The 21074-nt window shown below is 34.4% G+C and overlaps 1 protein-coding gene across 1 annotated transcript in view; it reads left to right on the plus strand.

Annotated features, from left to right (window-relative positions):
* DPH6 (diphthamine biosynthesis 6) overlaps positions 1 to 21074 on the plus strand; it is a 196570-nt gene that overhangs the window by 58443 nt on the left and 117053 nt on the right. Inside the window, exons 7-9 of the mRNA XM_014249736.2 lie at positions 6686 to 6780; positions 12838 to 12925; positions 20835 to 20985. Coding sequence (XP_014105211.1) covers positions 6686 to 6780; positions 12838 to 12925; positions 20835 to 20985 — 334 coding nt within the window. The remainder of the gene's footprint in view (positions 1 to 6685; positions 6781 to 12837; positions 12926 to 20834; positions 20986 to 21074) is intronic.

The raw sequence follows: 21074 nt of genomic DNA on the forward strand, positions 1-21074 counted from the left end.
CAAAATTTAGCTTTGTACACAGAGTATAAGCCTTTGCTAAGCACTTTTCGTATGAAAAACATATTTTTTTGACATAGTTCACCATCTGGCGTCACCATCTTTAAAACAAACTAAAGGCATGAAACCCCTCTATTGCAGGAACACTAACTGGAATATCAATATGGTAAATCCATAATTGTAAGTTATGTAAGTAAATTGTAACTTAATTGTAAGTTAGAGACTTTCACAGAAAGAAATGGTAGTGACAAAATCATAGGTGATACAAAACTTCCCCAAGGATTCCTATTTGCAGGTTTCCTACCATTTACACAATTAACCTGCATACAGTAGGGCCTTTATAAAATGGAATAAGAGGTCTGTTCCTGAGGTGTATTTAATTCTGTGCAAAGGATTGTGTGTCCTCAAACCAGGATAATGCTTGTTGGGAGAGCTAGTAGATTTATTTAAAGAAAAATCATTCAACAAGGGAAAAGAAAGAGGACCAGATTTTGTACTTGAGGCTTCGTCAAGTTTGATGTAGAAGCATCAAACATCAAGCTAAGTAAACTTTAAGAATTAGAGTTCTGAAAGTATGTTTTCATGTATTGTCTGTGACAATGCTAGTTTACTGTCCTAGTTTAGGGCAAATTAGGAAGGAAAACTCCAAATGGGGATTTCCCCAGGGAAATGCCCCTCCCCACCAACTGGTCCGGGGAAAAAAAAAAAAAAAAATTCCTTGGAGAGAAGTGGAAAAAGCTGTTTATTTAACAGAAATTGAGTAATATTAAATAATAAAACCTCTTGCTGTTCGATGGGATGGCAAATCTAGGAAGAAAAAGTCCTTTTCATGTGGTGTAGCTCGGCTCGCTCAGGTTCTTATCAGTCCCTCCGGCGCTGGAAAGTGCCAAGGCCCAGGCCCCGGTGGGCCACAGGCGTGAGCTCCCGGGGTTTGGCTGGGTGTTCAGTCCAGAGCAGGCTTGCACAGATCCAAGAAAATTGGGAAAAAAAAAACAAAGGTCCAGGGAACTCCTCTGCCTCAGCTAGCTAGAACTAACTAAAAGCCAGAGAGAAGCTCTGTCCCGCTGTCTGTCCGTGCTGCAGACACCACAGTCCAGGAGCGGGATGTGTGGGAGTGATGTTTTTCTTTAACACAAACTGCGCGCTTCTTCTTTTTCTTTTGCTTTCAAAGCCAGTCTTAAAGGTGCAGAACTTAATATATAACATAAACCAGACGATTGGGGATACTAGTATCATAAAGTCACCCCAGGACATTTACCACAATTCCTTGTCCTTGAGCCTGTTAGATACCCACAATGATTGCATGTCTATTTAAAGGGTCTTGATGTAACTTTCAGTGTAGGCTGTCTAAATGTCCACAAAGTGATGTAATACTTTTCATTGTTAATCTGGGTATTTACTGGTCAGCCTGGCTTCATAAGTAGCTTGTTTTGGAACAGTTAAAGGTATGGCAAACTTGCAGAAGAGAAAGAAAAACTAACCAGAACTTAAAACTCTCTTTGCTACTGAAAGATAGAGTTACATAGCAATTATATCTTAAATCTTAACTACATTTTTTCAGTAATTTACATGGAAAGGAGAAGATAGGTAAACGCTACTTGGAAAAGCTGGAAAGGAATAATTAAGGTCCATTACATTCAAATAACCTTACTTGAAAAGATGCTGTTGGTCTGTTCTTGAAACTTGTTGCTTCAGACCAGGAGAATCTGCCCAGAAATCTTCCCTTCCTCTTCCCTTGCCTTCTGTTAGGTAAACCAGTTGGTATACAATCCCATTCATTATCTTTTTTTGGAAGACTTGTCTCACTTATTTCTTTAAATCATCTCAACATTTTGCATTCACAGAAAGCTTCTGTAATCAAAATTCAGGTTACAGCCTCAGTGGGATTGCAGCTGGGTAACTACTCACCTCAGTTGAATCAGCAATCTTGATTTCTTTAAAACTGTAGCAGCAAGTATTACAATTTTAATTGTTCTAATAAGAAGTATTCTTCTGCATTTGATTTCACCATCATTCATTTTTAAAAGAAAATAATAAACTATGAAATCCAAAAGTACCAAGTATTTTTTGTGAATTACATATATTCATCGTGTTTGATGTCTTAATTAAAGTAATTCTTACTTACTCAGTTTCACTGAAATTATTACTGTCATGGTTTAACACTTCTCAAAACCCCCACTTAAAGGTTTTATCTTTTATTGCTACAACAACAGAGCAATCACTGCCTAGCTTAAAGTGTACAAATGGGGCATTCTGACACTGCTTGCAATGCTTGTCAGACCATTGTAGGGAAGACTGCACAACTGATTATTTGTTCATTTGGCTGTTGCTTGTGCATATGCATGCTATGAAAGTCAAAGCCAGTACAAATACATTTTTTTTACTTAGTTGGCTTTAAGGCCTAATAAAACCAAATCATTAACTATAAACTGAAGAAAAAGACTTATGATGTGAAAAATACTCTTTTGCAAGTCTTCAGCATCAGAAATTCTGGCAGACAGAATGTGAAAACAAGGAGTTCACAGTTTCCAGTAAGGAGAGATAAAATTTAATATTCTGACCATACCATATAAAACACCATAATAATTTAATGTTTAACACTGCACGTGTCCAAAACTGCCATGGATTTATATACCTGTGATCTTTGATTTGTATTCAATTATCTAATCAATAACTTTAAGTGTTGCAGTAAATTTGTTTTGCTTGTTGTGGTTTTTTGCTAATATAGTTTTTTCCTCTTTTGTTTTTTGAGTTCTGTGTTGACATCTGATGTTACTTTACTGTTGTTTATACAGCTAGGTGCAGGATATTTAATGACAGCATTTTTCCTAGTGTGATGTGCAAGCTTGTGAGAATTTTTGCAGTTCTGTTTGGAATTAATTAAGTAATGTTATCTATGTTCTTCAATTTTGTTGAAAATCACTTTATATCTGAATGATTTCAGTGCCCAGAAAAATGCCAATGTCTTTGATAAAGAGCCACAAAGTATTACATTTGTTGAGTAATTCGGGATTTGTAGGGAGTATCTTTTACTTTTAGCATGTATTCATAAAGTTCAAATTCTCTGGTGCTACAGATCTGGAAATAGAACTCACTTCTTACTCTTTTGGGTTTTTTTGGTACTAAACATTTATCTTAAGGAGCAGTCAATGAGACCAAAATTAACTTGTATTACTATAATGCACCTTTTAGAATTTGTCTTTTGGACATATAAGAAATAAACATGAACTAGTTTTTAGGAAAAAATCTCAGGTTGAGGCATTATAAGAGTATTGATTAGAAAAAATCCACAACAAATAAACCCAGCCCTGATTTCCTCCACTCAGTTATTTGACTTCAAAAATATATTATCACCTAAATTTTCAGTCGTCTGATTTACATTCATTTATATGTACCAAGAAATTACAATAATTACTGACATAAAGATGAGGTGTTTTTTCTGCAGTAGCAGCAGAAAAATGTAGGACTAGTGAGTGGGAAAAACTTTTTGCAATTTTTTGCACGTTATATACAGAATGTTGAGCTTAAGAGTGCAATGATGATCTGCCACCCATACTTTTAGCAGGGGTGAATATTACTTGTTCAGGACATGGGCATTGTAGAAAGGAAAGTTTTTGAATTATTGATTTTTTCTAATAGATAAGTCTTCGGTTAATTTCTGGGGAGTGGTTGCTAGATAATTGCTAAATCATTAAATTGCTTTAATGTCCCAATGTTTTCTCTGTAATAAGAATCTCTGCTTTCTACACTAAAGAATTTTCTGTCAACTTATGTCTCACGTTGTGACCCCACTCTCCTTTGAATTTGTTAATAGAATTGCAAATGGACATTATGGTTATATTTGTCTGTAATTCTGGCTTTGCCAGTAGGCAATAGCAAAATGTTTATTTGTATGTTTGCTTCAAAAGTTGATGAGAACATCTTGATGTAAAGAGCATTTCTGTAAATATGAGAGTTTAGGTCTTACAATTTCTGTCTGGGAACAAAGTCTTTACTTGAAAAAGGAAGGACTTGAATTCAAATATTTATCTTTGATTATGAAAGTTAAAGAAGGAAGCTTTAATCCATGTGTTTCATTCCCAAGATAGGAAGAGACAGTTCTTCAGGTAATGTTTGGACTGGTCATTTATATGTGTCTCATTTATATGTACTCATTGTACTTGTTAATATTTCATTGTGTACTGAAGATAAACTTTGTGTAGTCTAGAAGATGGTTTCATCATAGATTTATTTTGGAGTTTGAAGTGGACTTGCATTACTTGTAATTAGTTATGTTTGATTTGTACATTTGCAGTTTTCTGGCTCATCTCAACTAGAAGGCAGATTTGGCACTCATAAAATTTAGAGTCTATGCTGTTATATTATTATTATTGTAGCATCCAATTTCCAAACCCAAATAATCAGTCTTCAAATAATGTTGATATTCTAAATGATTGATAGACAAAATTCTCATGCTGTTGGTGACATTTAAAAAATATTGCTGACTTTGTTAAATGAATGTTAAGGATCTGTTCTATGAGCTGCTAAATATATTTTGGTCCTTTTGACATTTGTGAGAACTGAAGGCCCTTTAGCACCTTGTGTAATTGGTGTCAAGAATGATGTTGAAGCCAGTGACATTGAAAATGAGAACTTCTCACAACAAAGACAGGAAATAGTATTACATCTTCTGAGTATTCAATGTTAATTGCCAATAATTATTCTAGATACTGTTTACATACAGAGCTACCGATTTTGAAAGTGATTTGTAAACAGTCACTCCATGTATTCACTGTGGAAAGGTTACAGTTAGATCTTTCCTGGTTTTCTCTCTTTCAATTTTTTAATCGCTTTCTTTAGGATTGTTTGTTTGTTTGTTTGTTTTTCAAATAGAGTAAGAATAAAAGGTTTTGACTAACTGTTTTATAGGTTGTCCATTCTTGTTGCATCAACATTAATTATTCCTGATGTATTTGTCCTATAGAAACCTTGTTGCCATTGTTGACAGATGGAGTTCTTTTTATGTCAGGAGTGTAATTTTTTAATGAGTACTTGATTAAAGGTTCTCTTTTGCTCCTTTTCTTTGAAAGAAAATCTGAAAGGAAAAATTAAAAATAACTCTCATAACAAGATACTTAGAAATGCTTCATATATGTTCCTAAAGAGATTAAGATTTTACAGCACCAGACAACTAAATATTCACATAGGGAACTACTGAGTTATTGTTTTCTAAGAGCATTTTCCTTTTCTGTATAATAACTGCTGAAGATGATTCAGGCCTTTGGTTTAAGTAACTGAAGTTATAAACACTCTTAGAAGTTTTTAAATAAAAAGCTTTGAAAGAGAACTGAAAAGTAACATGAACTATGTTCAGCTTCAACAATAAAAATACAATATCATTTGAATATGTGTAATAAACTTGCTACACAAATATTCTGGTAACAATGTAAAAAATGTAATCTATGATGTATAAATAACCCAGTCTTGTTTGCCTCAAAAGAAACACCAGATTTGGAATTATCTTCTAGCCTCCAGATAGGCTTTCTAGCCCTCTGATGTTCTGGAGAACTGTATTTCTGCTTCAACTGCAGAAGCATTATGGATGGGCTTCTGTTCCTCTATGGAAAGGCATAAAGGGGTTAAATAAGTGTTTCCAAAAGTAATGTTGGTGTTTGCAATGGAGTTGAGGACTACAGTTCAAGTTCTTATGAGTCTCTTAAAGCAAAATGTTGGTGTTTGTTTAATGTTAACTTGGACAGGGCTTGGCTTGAATCACTGTGACAGTGACACTTTGGAAGCTGATCTAATCTGCTGCTGAGGATATGAATTTCTCCTGCAGACAAGGAGAGGGTGTCCCCATGCTCAGATCTGGTGCTTGATTACTATCTATCAATACAGTACATTGAAACAGTGGCACAGTGAGCTACTTAGCAGTTATGCACTCCTTACTCCCACAAAAGAACTTTGGTTCATGCTCCACAGCTGCCCCTTTGTAAAGCAGGAATTAAGATAGTCATGTCTCCTATTTTGAATGTTTCAGTTTATCTAGTTATATGTTTAAGTGAGGTATCCAGATCTTCAGGAATATTCATAACTATATGTTGTTTTAGAAAGTATATTAAGTGCAATTTATAAAAGAAACAACATGCTTCTCTTTAGATTTTGTTTTAAGTTTTTGCTTTTGACTTAGAAAATTCTCATTTGTTTTGTTAGATTTTTTTTTGAAAGAATATTTACCAAAACATAGAATACAGTTTCTGAATCTGTTGTCAAAAAAATGTGTTCATTGTATACTTCTGTGTGAAGTGCTACTTCTTGTGTTGACTCACAGTAAAAGTTTCTCCTACAGGTGAAATAGATATGCTAAAGAAAGACAAGTATGAAAGTCTGAACAACCTTTCATGGCCACTGAGAAAGAAGAACTAGGAATCAATTTGTTCATCTAAATGTTACTATGCCAGTTCTACTTAAAATATAACACGCTGGTAATTTTTAATCACTGCAGTAGGCATACAAAGAAATCAAGGCCTGACTGTATGATGTTTGAGTTTTTCCAGCCTTGTAATATGTAGTCTTTTAGAAAGTACATGTTGTGGTTTAACCCCAGCCAGCAACGAGTATGTACTGTTTTTGAGATTTTTCAGCAATATATGTTTAATAAACTTCTTTAGTGTAATGCTTACATGTTTCAATTTCTCTTTTGTGATAGCTCTCTGAGAAATATGGAGTCCATATTTGCGGAGAAGGAGGAGAATATGAAACATTCACTCTGGACTGCCCTCTGTTTAAGAAGAAAATAGTTGTGTAAGGAACAATTTATTCTATTTCCTTATATTAAAGCAATGGGAGCATCTTAAAATTTAGTCTGAGACAACTAGAAGTGGTAAGAAGTAACACATGGAATTTGCAGAGGTAAAACATGTTCTTTAAGTTCACAGACACTCACGTTGTTTAGCACCAGCAAAGTCCTCTGGAAACCTAAATCAATACCTGACACGATGAGGCGTTCATAGAGGGCTATAAACTTTTTAGACATTTGCACTTTCGTTTACTTGCTGATTATGGCCTGCAGTAAAACTGGTACCTATACACTGACACTTTTATCCTTTCATGAAGTGTGAATTGCCTGTAATATTTATCTTTCATTACAGCTAAATTTGATAAAGTGCCACATCAGTAGCCTGTGGATTCCATTAACTGTGTATATGTGTGTGTGTAAGTTTACTAGCTTAGAATGATAACTATAAACACTTTTCTTCAGTTACTAGAGGATATTTTAAATAGAAACTTTGTATGAATCCATCTCAATTACTCTGAATAGTTTATTCCTTTGATGTTAATTGCTAAAATCTGTGTAGTGAGCTGTGGAAAATATTTGTGTCTTGTTTGTTATTAGCTTGTTAAGTACCTAGCTCTGCTTGCTTCAAGTAAAGTACTTTGACTGCTGTTCTTTTTCTGAAGCAAGCAAACAGACCAGTAATCATGTATTGGTGATTGATTCTCAGTCATTTTAGTGCAGGTCCAGATTATGGAGTATATAGACACAATTAAAGCTTTCCTGGTACAGGTCCATTTATTTCACTTTTCTGTAAGACTGGGATCTGTCTGTGTAAGGAACAGAGAACCAAGAACTGTTAGCTCCATTTCATTGCATGGCATTTGGGAGAAGATCAATAGACAAAGTGGTTTAAGCATTGGTGGCTAATCTGGCAGATGTACACTGAAATACTGATTGATTATGCCTTTGGTTTAGGATCAATCAGAGTTCAGTTTAAGTAGGAATATATTATATTCTAAATGTATATCTGGCTATGAGTGATATAAAGACAGTTTAAATGACTAGGAAAAGCTGAAGCAGAGGTGGTCTGCCTTAGTTGTCTTTTTTTCTCTTGGTGATACTCTAAATAATAAAAGTTAAAAATAAAAGCACAAAAAATACATAAAAGACAAATATTTAAATCAGTGGGTATTTAGTAATAATTATATGGCACAGTGGACTTTTTAACAGTTATTCAACAAGTTTTAAATATGCATTTCTGTAATGGAAACTGAATAGCTACACTGGCATTGTGTGTCTCTAGCTTGATTAGTCCTGCTTATCTCTTACACTATTTATGTCATAAAGACATGCTCTTTGAGGGATCATGCATGTGGAATCTGTTACTGTATGAACTTCACAAGAAAAATATTTTGTAGTTTCTTCTTTAAATAAGTTATTAATTTTTTTTCTACTTTGTATTATTGTTTTTCATATATGCTGAATCTAAACAGACTTTGTAATCATGTTAACTCTGCTAGCAAAGTTTCCAAATGTTTAGATATACATGGTTCAGGTATTCACCTCTCCTGGTTTCAGCTAGGCTAGGTTTGGATTTTTGCAATAGCTGGGAGGTGGCCTAGCCAAGGAAGGACCTTAATGTTATTTGATGTGACCTCACTCATTGCCGGGGTTGGGGGAAAGGGACTCAGGGACTCTCTTTCTCATGCTCTCTCTCTCAGAGAAAAGTATTCCTTCCAGTTGAAAAAATGTGACAGAGGGGGAGCCATCTGAATTGTTCATTGTAGCAGGGTTCTCAATGAGCATTTTTGAACATAAATCACTTGATTTTATATTCTTTTGTTTTTAATATTGTGCTGTTATTGTTTATTTTCTTATCTCACTGCTGCTACCAGTAAGTTGTTCTTATCTGAACTCATGATCTTGGCTTTTGTGCCTCCAGTCCTCAAGTCCATCCCACCACATGGGGTGGGGAAAACAGGGGCAGGGGGCAGTGAAAGAGAGAAGTGTGTGGTTTTGGAGAGTCTCAGTGGGGGCACTGAATTAGGGAGTACCATTCCTAAAGCAGGACTACATCCTGATACAATTTTTAAAGCTTAAATTGAGTTGTAAGCATTACAGCTTAGAGGTTAAAACCTGAGATTTTCAAGATCCCTAAATTCCTGAACAACTGCAAAACATCTCCTGAGTTAAAAGTTTCTGAGGAAGACAACAATACTTCCGCATTCAAAACAGGAATGATGGATTAACCTTTGCTGGCTGCCAGGTTCCCACCAAGCTGCTCTCACTCTCACTCTCCCTCTCTAGGAAGACAGGGAGAGAAAATAAGATGAAAAGATTTGTAGGTGAAGAAGAGAGCAATGTGATGGCTTACCAATTACTGTCATGGGAAACCACATTCAATTTTGGGGAAAATGAATTTATTTTATTGCTAAATTTAATTAAAAAAAAAACAAAACAGAACAAAGTAGAATAGTGGGAAGTAAATACACCTTCTTTCCTCACCTTGTTTTTCCCAGGCTTAACTTCTCTTCCTCATTCCTCACTTTTCTACATCCCCTCCAATGAGCAGTGCAAGGAGGTGAAGAATGAAACTGGTCAGTTTGTGACTCTGTGTCTTTGCTGCCCCACTCTCTTCACATTTTTCCCCTTCTCCAGCCTGGGTCTTTTCCATGGCTCCACCATAAATTGTTACAATGTGTGTCCTTCCCACCAGGCAAGTTGTGAAGTTCTTCTTCAAGAACTGGTCCAGTGCATGTGCTTTCCATGGCGTATTGTCCTTCAGGAACAATACTGCTCCTCAGGGGTCTTCCATGGGACTCCATCCTGTCCAAGAAACTGCTTCTGTGTGGGTTTCTGCACAGACTGCAGTGTATGTATCTGCTCTGGTGTGGTCCTTCCTGGCCTGCAGGGGAGCAACCTGCTTCACCGTGGTCTTTTCCACAGGCTACCTAGAATCTGTTCTGGCGTTTGAAGCACCTCCACTCACGCCTTCTTCACTGACCTTGGTGTCTGCAGGACTGTCTCTACCATGTTTTTCTCACTCTGGTTGCAGCATAGTTTTAAAATAGGTTATCACTGAGACACCACCAGTGTTGATGATGAGCTCAGCATCCCTTGGTACCTTGTCATAGAGAGCACCTCTAGCACTAACCCCTGCCACCAAAACTTTGCCACATAAACCTAAAACAACTGGAGAAAATCTAGTATGCCTTTCATTTATAACACTACTTGTAGGTCCATGATTTTTGCCCTCCTAAGCGTGGCAAAATATGTTTCTCCAGTATATCCTTGCAAAATAAGGGAATATGCTGGCTCAGGAAAAAGTAAAATACAACCTTGAATGTTACTTACTATGGAGAAATGGGAATCTCTTTAATGTAAGGCTGTATGATGAATTTTGCTTCTGAATGTTAAGTTGAATTCTTGCCATTCTTCTCTGTCTTCATTAAAAAATGTGCCTCACAAAGGAAGCATGACAGATTGAGTGGAACATATATTTGAAAATAAACATTATCTAGTAGTGAAAGCAAAATCTTCCAACCAAAATATTAAACAAGAGTCAGATTTGGGTTTATCTGTTTTTTTCAGTTAGCCTATTGTAATCTAGTTGTCAGCTTTCGTACTCTCAGTACTTGAAATGTACCAAGCATTTCCTGTCCTTCTTATGCTGATATTTAAAGTACAATTGTTCAACATTTCTTGTAGTTTTAGAGATCTATTTCTCGTCTATATGAATACTATCCAATATCTACTCTCGTGATAAAGGCCTGTTTGTTTATGGAGCACAGAATAGTTTGATCTTTTGGAGAGTAAATTGTCACATTTGAATATTTGGGAAATACCATTTTCCTTTGTATACCTTATATTAGCTCTATGTTTAGGCTTGGAATTCTAGGTTTGGAGTTAAAAGCAAAATTACAAAATTTTAATTTCTGTAAACATGAAAAAATAGTCATGTTCTGAGAAGCATTGATGGTACTCTCAGTCTTGTTCTAACTTGATGTATTTGTCCTGAGAAAGTGTTACAGTGTTTTAAAATGATTGGATGCTTTCTAGATCTTCAAGTCTTGAGAGATCAGATGATTTTGATATCAAAATAAATAGCTGAATGTTTTTCAACTGTCCTTCATTTTTTTCAGTCTTCTGAAAATTTCATTAGCAAAATTCCTGTGTTTTCATTACAATCAAAAATGAATCATCTTAGATAGTCAAGTTCCTACACAAAATTCAAGCTTTTAATGTGAAATCGCCTTAAATAATTTATTGGGGCCTCTCAAACCACTGTTTTTCATTTTAAATCTCTGGTTTTCTGTGTTTTGAGTTGGTTGGGGTTTTTTTACTATTTCCTAAGCTGTATATGACATGTCAAATTCAGGACTTCATTCGTTTTTCTAATTGGAGACTAATTGTACATAAACAGAACTATTCTGTTTTCCACATATTTTTTTTTCTACCTATTTCTGTTAGAATTAGAAGACACCATTGTCATTTGGAAAGAATTATTTTAATCTCAAGGAACTATGTATGAAGTATCATATATCTTAAATATAAACAATATTTTAATCATAAAGAATCTTGATAATTACTCTCAAGAATGAAACTGAGGGCTGTTTATATCAAAATACTTTAAAAGTTTGCTTAAAATGTTTCTTGTTATGCTAAAGTTATTTATCATTATTGTATGACATTTTGTTACTTTTAAATCCCAAAACACATTTTATAGAACAGATATTTCTGTTAATTTTACACTTTTGTTGAGGAACTGGGATCTGGCCAAAGCTTCAACTGCTTTGAGTTTGCATTGGTTTTATGTGATATTACTATAAATCTACCTATATTATCTCTTGGAACACTTTGAAGGTATGAAGGACACCATGGTTTCTGGAAAACTGTGTGTCCTTAACCTTACTTTCAACAATATTCAGATTTTCTTGTACTGCATCTGAATTTCTCTTATGTTTTCCTTGAGTTTCTCACCTTCTGATGTTTGTTTCTTAGAGCTACCTTTTTCTTAAGTAGTAAAACCGTGCAGATGGATATAACAGATACTGCCTCTTGTGATTCAAAGTGTGACAGATTGTGTCTGTAAAAATGAAAACTAAAATTAACTAATTTGAATCAGCACACAGGAAGTTTAACATTGTTACCAACACATTTGGCATTAAAAAGTTGTGTCTAGTAGTCTTCACTATCAGATGCAAGATGGCTGGATCAGTCAGTTTCTCAGTGTACAATACTGTATGTTGTTAATAACTTCAAAATCTAATCCCTGAAGAATTAATCAAAACAATGGACTTCTGAAAAATCTCCTGTTGATGAAATTTAAAGATTGGTTTATGTATTAGTCTCTGTGATCTAAAACATAATGTAGTTTATACTTTCAAAGACTACAGGTAACTAATTCTCTTAATATTGGTCTGGAAGTGTGGGAAAATAGTGGAAGATTGGCAAGGAGGTTTGTAAATACGTGCAATTGACTTGCAGCTGGGGTGTCAGAAACATATGTATTATAGTAATTTTGGCCTCGTGTTGGATGAGTAGAGCATCTGTGTTTAGATAACATGGGGCTGTGATAGACTATGGGGCACACACTTGAGATTCCTGCCTAGCTGTGGGGAAGATCAAAGCACAGTGGATATTGCGCCTGTGCAAATCCCTGAGATACAGGCGAGACCTGCAGGTTTGGTGATGCTCTAGCATGGATCAAGTCTCTGCAGTACCTCTGTCCCTTCTTTTGGGCCCCTGCTGCTTCAGGGATCCCAGGTGGCAAGGTAACGAAAACAAGCTGACTCTGCATTTCATCTGTGGTTTTATGGTCGTTGCTGTATCTCCTGTGCCGGCTCACACAGGAAGTATAGTTTATTCCTTTTGAAAACTGAAAATTCTTGAAGGTAATGTGTTGTTTACCAAGATGATTTTATATAGCAAACTACTTTTTCTTAATTTATATGAAAATATTGATAAGAAATTAATGTATTTTCAATGAGTTGCCTGAAATTTTGTGTTATGCAGTGACTAAGAGTTGTCTCTGTATAAAATTATGTACTATACTGTTTGATGATAAAAATTTTGTATTTCAGAGATTCAGCCAAGGTGGTCATGCATTCGGCTGATGCATTTGCACCTGTGGCCTACCTTCATTTTTTAAAACTACACGTGGAGAATAAGGCAAGTAGGCTGAAAATGTTGTTTTCCTTTAAAGCTATATGCATGCCTTCTAGTTGTGTTGTTTTGTCACAATTTGGAGTGAACCATCATATTCTCATGTAGGTGTTACATTCAAATAATAATGTACATATTTAGCTGAATTTCAGAACTTACTCTTAGGGAAAGACCAAACACACTTGTGTCAAGTGCATGAGTGGAGGTAGTATATTTGTGTGTCATTTTTCATCCTTAAACCCCAAGTTGCTCAGTCATTGTGGTTTAGTCAAGCACATGTACAACCTATGCAACCTGTATTAGGAAACTGTATGAACAGTATTGATTTGCTGGGAGATGGCATCTCTTTTTGATGCTTCAATTGTAAAGTGGATAAGTTAAAAACTTTCTAACCTGTAAGTGCTTGAGTTTTGAATGTTCTGGGTTTGTTTTTTTCCATATGAAAAATACACCAAACGAATGATTTCCAATCATGTGAAGATTATATTGGTCAAAAATTTTAAACTAATCATTATTAGTTCATTGGAATTAATTCTATTAACTTATTCTGTAGAAAGAGCAGAACAGGAATAGGAACTCTGGTTGGTTTAAATGTTGCAGACTTTCATGTGAGCAGAACTAAGGTCAAAACAGACAATATTTTTCTTTCTATTTGTCATCACTTTTCTGTTTTTCATTTTATTGTTTTACAGCTAAAATGATTTTTTTTTCTTCCTGAACCTCTACAAGTATTAGTATTTTGTTGAAGAGAGTGCATCATGATCTTTCTTCTATTGTTGCAGTCATCTTTTTATAGCTCTTCCTATGTCGTTCTGCACTTTGATGATAGAAGTGAAGAAAGAAATTGTTACAGAACATTATTCTATTGGTATTTCAAATTTTATGTCTCTTCAGCAACGTTTCCTGCATGTCTTTCACTAGATCATGCCTTCCCCTTTCCCTCTCCTTTTTTCTTTTTTTTTTTTTAATTTTATTTTTTCAAACAGAAAAAATACCTCAGTGTTTTTCTTCCATGATGGCCTCATTTCACCTTGGAAAGTAAAATTGTATTTCATGCTGTCAGTTTCTAGTTTTGGATTTCTTTCGAAAATAAAACATTAAATATTTGTGTGGAAAACTGTGGAAAGGATATTAACTATGTGAAGCAAACCCAAATAGGCTGAATAAAGGAAAATTTGGGAATGTGGCATGGTGGGGAAGACTGATAATATATTGATATTTCTTTTGGGGCGCTCACTTTATTGCTCATGGCAAATTTGATGCTAAAATGTACCATACATCACTACAATGTGACAGGCTAGGGAAAATGAAAACCACAAAGCTTTACATAAATCAGGGGGAAAATCATATTAAAATGCATAACATTTGATATAAGAATCAAGATTTTACTTTTACCTGTTCAGTAGCTCTTTTCACCTTCTTATGTAGATGTTTTAGATTTGGTTAAAGCCTCACAGTTTCAGGCAGTGTTGTAGTAAATCGTATTTCCAATCTCTTGTAGAAAAACCTGTCACACTTTGCAAGGGTTAAGGTTTGCAGCAGCTTGCCCTGGGTTTTGGTATATAAACTAATGTTTATTTAAAAGGAAAATAGTCTAATTTTTGCAGTGGTTGTCTCATAAGGAAAAGCATTAATGTCTTTTGGCTATAGATTATTTTATGTCATGATAAAATAGGCTAAGTTTTTGAGAAGTTATAAATATGGAGAATCAGTCAGTCTTTCAGACCAAAACTGTTAGCATCATTTAACTGCATAATAATAAAGGCATGCCTTCAAGATTGATATGCCTGTAGTATTGTACTTTTGCTCACTATTTGGTGCTTATAAGCCTGTGGGAAAATTTAAGTATCAGTTAGTATTCAGCACTTAACAGCCAGTCCTATAATAATAAAATACTGCGGTAAAAATCCTGCTTCAGAAGGAGAACTAATTTTAGTTAGAGGCTTTCAAGGGATTACTGAAAATTGGGAAAAATAATGCACCATTATGAACAATGTATAAAAGTAGCCACTTTGGTAAGCACTTTGTAGAAAATATTAGTAGACTCCACAGTGAAGTGTAATTCTAATAAGAATTATGACATCAGTTTTGTTATAATTTCTGCTGTGAAATAAACATATTTTTAACTGTACTGTATATTAATATTGTCTTTGTTATTTGCCACAGGTGTTAATTTTACATTCTTTGAATTTACTTTTAAAATCATTTTGCAATTATAACTAGTGCACCTTGGTCTCTTCTGTCTTTCCTCCTCTATAACACATTTTCTTTAGTTAAATCTCTTCATGTTTGACTACAAAGCCTGCCTAGAAATTTGGTTTAGATTGTTTCTGGCAGCAAAATGAGCCCTTGTGCCTAGGGGAACATAACATTGTACTCACTGTTCTGGTTTAATATATTTCTGTGCAACTTCAAGATGTTTTTTGCATAATAATTGAAGCTTTTTTTAAATGCACACACTTTCTTTTCATAAATAGCCATGCAGAAAAGGCTAAAGAGATAAATAAATGCTATATTTTATTATTAAAACTATTAAAGACTTGATAAACAATTTTGTAGGCATTTTACAAAAATACATTAAGAATAAATAATAATGGTAATAAAACACTAATGCTTAAAATTTGGGTATGTCTCATTTACTTCAGGGTAAAAAACAAGGTCACCACTATAATATAGATACCTAGTTTTCTCAATATTTTACTTTACCAAGATCATTACCTCATACACTTAAAATGTAGGATTTTTTTTCTTTTATGGGAGACAATTTCTGAAGCATATTCTAGAATCTTTGAATTAGGTGTATTTGCCTTATACTCAATAAAAATTAAATTCTGAGTATTTTCAATTAGGAAAAATAAAACTGTGAAACTTTTTTTTAACTTGCTTTTATTTTCTATATTATTTTACTTTATTGTGTTGCCTTTGCAAAGATCAGAAACAGAAATTAAAGCCGTTGGAACTTCTGCTGATGGGAACATCTGATGACAGTAGTGAACATGCTAGCTGTTCTCTTCCCTGCATTTAATAATGAGTACTTTGTTTCCGAGTTCCAACGGGTAGGAGCACACACATATCAAACAACACAACATGGGAAACTGCAGCCCCTTAAGTCTGAATAGTCCAGAATTAGAGGGAATCATGCAATTTTCTTTCCACATGTTACAGAAGAAAGGAGCCCGTTTGCCTATAAGAGATACAGGAATCCTGCCTGCTGCTGCTTTTTCTTATAATAGACGGTTGCATTATATTCCCTATTATAAACTGACTTTGTGTTTTCCTGTATGCAAAAGATCTTGGCCTTGTACCTGGAACATGTGTCCCAAGTGCAAGCAGTTTGCCCCTGTTAAATGGCATGGGATCTATTGTACAGGTTATTTGGGAGAAGATTTTAAAAACACTTGTAGAGAGAGTTCTGTAACTTGTACAGTTGTAAATTTTGAAAAGGTTTTTCAGGAGGTATTTGTGTACCACATGTACTAAAGGCACATAATCCTATAGGTTATATATGATTTAACATCGTTGCCTATTTCTGTCCAGTTTCTCGTTAATTATTTTAGTTAATCTACATTTAGAACTTCAGCAGTAGATTTACACTTTGTCAGTGATGTCAGGGGAAATAGGAAGGCATTTCAAGTTTCAAACATGTTTTGTTGGTGGCATTGTGGGTAACATTTTTTGAATACTTCGTCATCATTGAACAATACTTCTCCTAGGCAACCTTTAGTTTCCCTTCTGCATCATAAGAATATAGATAACCCATGTAGTTTTGTTCTCAAAACTTGCTAACAAATATCTCAAAACATTTTTTGTGCTCTAATTTATTTCAAACACTAAGATAAAACATAAAGGATTTTCTTTTCTACTCTATTTGATTGCAGATTCAGTCCAGTTCTCTGAGGAAAGATAATTTTTAGTTCTCTTTTCATAATGAAGATACTTTATTTGAAAGAATTTTGGAGTAAAGGGCTTTCTTTCCTATGATTCTGTATATTGTACTTAAAATAATGCAAGATGCATGTGACCTCTCATTATATTTATTTCAAGGAGTTCTGTTATCAAGGTACATCACAAAGAATAAGGAGATTATGATAACCTTTTGTCTTCTGATCTCTCTGCTTCACTGTATTCTCATTGCTGCTCAGTGGGAGAGTTATCAGTTTTAGAATTGTGTTGTGATAGGTTTTTATACCAGTTTCTGTAGCAGAGAATGTAAGCTTTTTAAAAAGACAATCTGTTGTTTTCATAAAAGACCACTGCATGGAATTTCAGCTATATCAGTCAAAGTCCTAGCTCCAAGGCTTTTTCAACAGGAGAATTTGGATCTTGGAACACTCGTGCATTTGCTTAACTTCATTCTGAGCGCACTTGCATCAATGACATGAATTATGTGAATATAGTTAAGTGTATGCATGCATGCAGGCTCTGATCCAAAATTAGGTTGGTATCACAATGTACAGTGGGTGTGGGAGAAACTGTGTAACAAATGGGAAAATATATTGCTTCTGTGAAGTAACATGAAAATGTTATGCGATAAAATAGGTTCTGTAAGATTTAATTAAAATGTCATTATAGCAAGCTCGATTTTTTTCTTTTTAAAGTCATGAGAATATTATTCAGTGAAAGTTACTCTGTTTGTGGCAGTCTATAAGTTTTAGCTTCTTAGATTACTTCCTCTGTTGAGAGGAATGGAAGACCAACATTTGTATGGATTTAAATAGAGCTGCTGAACACAGTATGGCAGCTCTGCTTAGGCTGGCATTGAGCCTGTTGTTCCTCTAGTGCCAGGTTCCACACCTAATACTTCTGCTGTAGCCTGCACCTGTGCCACTGTGGGAAGTGATTGATTGCCAATGTTTTTGGAGCCTTGAATCAGTCATTGTGGTGTATCATAGGCATTGAAACCAACAGACATCCCTAATTTTTTTACAGACTTTGCATCTTATAAGAGATTTTTGATATTTCACAATAATTTTCAAAAATTTTGCAACTGACACAGGTTTTATGTATGTGTGGAAATACAGATGTATATTTATCTTTGTGAAGAAATATTGATAGAAGCTAAATTATTTCTTAAATATAGTGTTTCTAAGGAAAAAGGGATGTGACTGTAGATGATATGAGAATTTCACATGGCATCAGTTTGACATATTTGTAACATTAACAAATTACAAAGATACAGGGGAAGTCTCTATGTTATATCAAACCAGTTCTGATAGAGTCTGTGAGGCTCACTCCATACCCATTTTTTTTATGAAACATGTCTTGTAGAAGTCATGTTTAGAAATGTAGATGAAAGCATTTTAACTGGTGGCATAAAAGTGGAATAGGTGCTCTTATCATGTTCACTTGCAATATAAATTTGGTCCTCCAAGTTAGGGAATAAAGAGAAGCTACAGATCTTTAACAGCAGCCTCAGAAGACATTTGTGTCTCCAGATCTCTTCAAAGGTGATTATGCAAAGCTTAATAAAAATGAGTAAAAAACCGGCAAGCTGGAATTTTTCCTTTTCAGTTAACTTTTTTTTTTCTTTCTTTCTAATAGATTTTTATGGCATAGTGAAGTTAAAATCCAGGTGATGTAAAAACAAAACCCAAAGCAGCAGTGTAGTGGCATCATTCACATCACCATGTTTGTGTGTGCTTACTGGGGAGTAGGACCAAGAGGTGCAAACTCTGCATGTGTTACATTAGAACTCCCCTGAATGCCCGTGCTACAATGCAAATCAAATGTTTCACGGTGGATGCTATAAATTACTCGGTGAAAGTAGCTTATTTAGTAAAACAACAATTTGCAAAAAGCAAATTGCACTTCTAGCACGTGATGCTGCTATAACATCTGTATTTCTCCATGAAGTGCTATCTTGTAGATAAAAAAAAAAAAGAGACTTTTAAAATAATTTAATTTCCTTGGTTCTCGTAGCTTAAACCATCTTAAGATCTTTTTCAATTACAGATTTGTGTTCCTGATTCATTATTTTTTAAGTCATACTGAAGGCTTAGGAGCAGTCAGGCATCCCTCTGGATAATGGCAAAATGCACCCACTGATGGCAGTAGTCGAAGGTGTAATTCAGTGAATGGGAAATGGTACAGATGCTGCTGGCTGCTTGTCTGTGGGAATGTTGGAATGTGTGTCATATTTGTGCTAAATTGCAGTTTTTGTCTGGGCTATTATGTTACATCTTCTTGACTTCTTTTAACCTCTGATGTACAATTGATTCATGTAAAGTAGACTATTGCCTTGACTTTCATGTCTTTCTTGGAGGAATGAATAATATGAAGTCCAATCAAAGAACATCAGCCCCTCTTAGATAATAGACTTAGTGTTTACAATGCTTATAAAACTACCCATGACCACTTCTCGAGTCAGCAGAACTGAGTTTCCTCTCACAGATAATGATCTTGTAATTTAGCCTTTCCTTAAAATTTCCAAATGCATTGCTTTAACTTAAATGGATCCTTTTTCACATCACTGAAGTCAAATATTGATGTAAGAGTTACCACAGATTTCTGATGCATAATATAGTTTTCTGCCTTTATTTTTCTGACTTTTTTCTGTGATTAATATGAAGAGAAATATTTAAAGGTGCAATAAGGTATGTCTTATTTTCCACACAAAAGAAAAAAATATAATAAAATTAAATACAATAACAATTACTTCATTTTATAATGTTAATATTCTTTTTTAATAACATTTTGCGTGGAACATGAATTTATCAGCTAAAGGAATATTCAGAAGTTTCTAATCCCTATTTAAGGATTGTCAAAAGTCTCATGTTTTGTCAACTTTTTATCTTGCCTTATTTGTATTTAATATAATTTTTGTAAATTTAGTATTTTAGAAGCCTGCAGTAAAATGCATAGTTTAGATGCTACATGAAATTTGAAGTCTTTGGGAAGAAATTTCATTGATATAATCTGGCATTACAGCATGCAATGGTGTTTGATTAGGGTTTCTAGGTAAATTCTGTCATAATTAATACTGCTTTTAGATAGACAAGTGGTATTACCCAAGCCAGTGATCCAAAAGTCAAAACACTATGCAGATTAGGCAGAGTTTCTGATTGGAAAATCAGATGGGAGAGAATAAGAGTTCTGATTGCTTTAAAATTAAACAGGAAACAAAAAAACCCACAAAATGAGCGCAGAATTGTTGAAGACTGGTCAGTAAGATCTATGCCTGTGTATTTTGCTTTAAAAGGTATAGTGGGCAGTTTTTCCTTCCTGGTCCTGAGAAAGTATTTGGGAAAAACAGTTTTCCTTCCTTGTCAAGAAATTGCTTCAATGTATGGATCTTGGAAAATGCATTTTTCTGTTATGTCAACTCATACAAAAGCATTTGATGGAAAGGATAGTCTTTGTAAGATAATATTTTGTTTGTTTTTTTACAAACTTTTTTGGTTGTTTTTTTGTATGTTTGTTTTTTTATGGACTGCCTTCATTCATTGTTCCAAAAAGTTTTAAAACTTTCTTATTAATCCTCTGCTCTATTTCAAGTATTTAATGGCAATGTTAATTAGAAAATTATTGTGTTTGTGCTTCTGTTCCTTTGTTAACTTAGTTTATACTATTTTTTTGAAAACACAGTTGTCTTGTATATAATTGTGGGATACCATTTCTTCATAATAGTATACATTCTGCATTTATTCTTGGGTCTCATTGTTTTTCCTGTCTACTGTCCTCAGTTACTAAGTCTGCATTTTTCTTCCATTTGATATGTCAACAGGAGTACATTATGTTTTGCCAGTTCTGCAATCTAATGGGAAATTCTAATGCTATTCTTTTGTGAATTGCTCTGATATGATGAACTGTAGTATTTTTTGCAACTTAAATATGTATTTGGATGATAAAATGTACTGATTTCATACTGCTTGGCATGCTGTTTACTTGCTTATTTTATAATGTTTGTCTCACGCAGAAAGAATCCTCGGGTACTTTTGTGGTCAGTAGCTGTTCTTGTGAGATAAGCTGCACAGATGATGATATTCTCCCTTTATCAGAAGAGTATGAACCACAGAAAAATATTCCAGTCATCTGGAAGACTTTGAAACATAACTCTTTGGATTTCAGTGAGTTTTGCACAGTTTTTAAAAAAAAAATAGATAAAAAGATTGACTCTTAAAGATTGACAATTTCATTACAGGTGGAATATGCTAAT

This window comes from Pseudopodoces humilis, chromosome 7 (assembly GCF_049639895.1).
Source record: "Pseudopodoces humilis isolate 2021_Gansu_Grassland_sample_001 chromosome 7, ASM4963989v1, whole genome shotgun sequence".
Classification (NCBI taxonomy): domain Eukaryota; kingdom Metazoa; phylum Chordata; class Aves; order Passeriformes; family Paridae; genus Pseudopodoces; species Pseudopodoces humilis.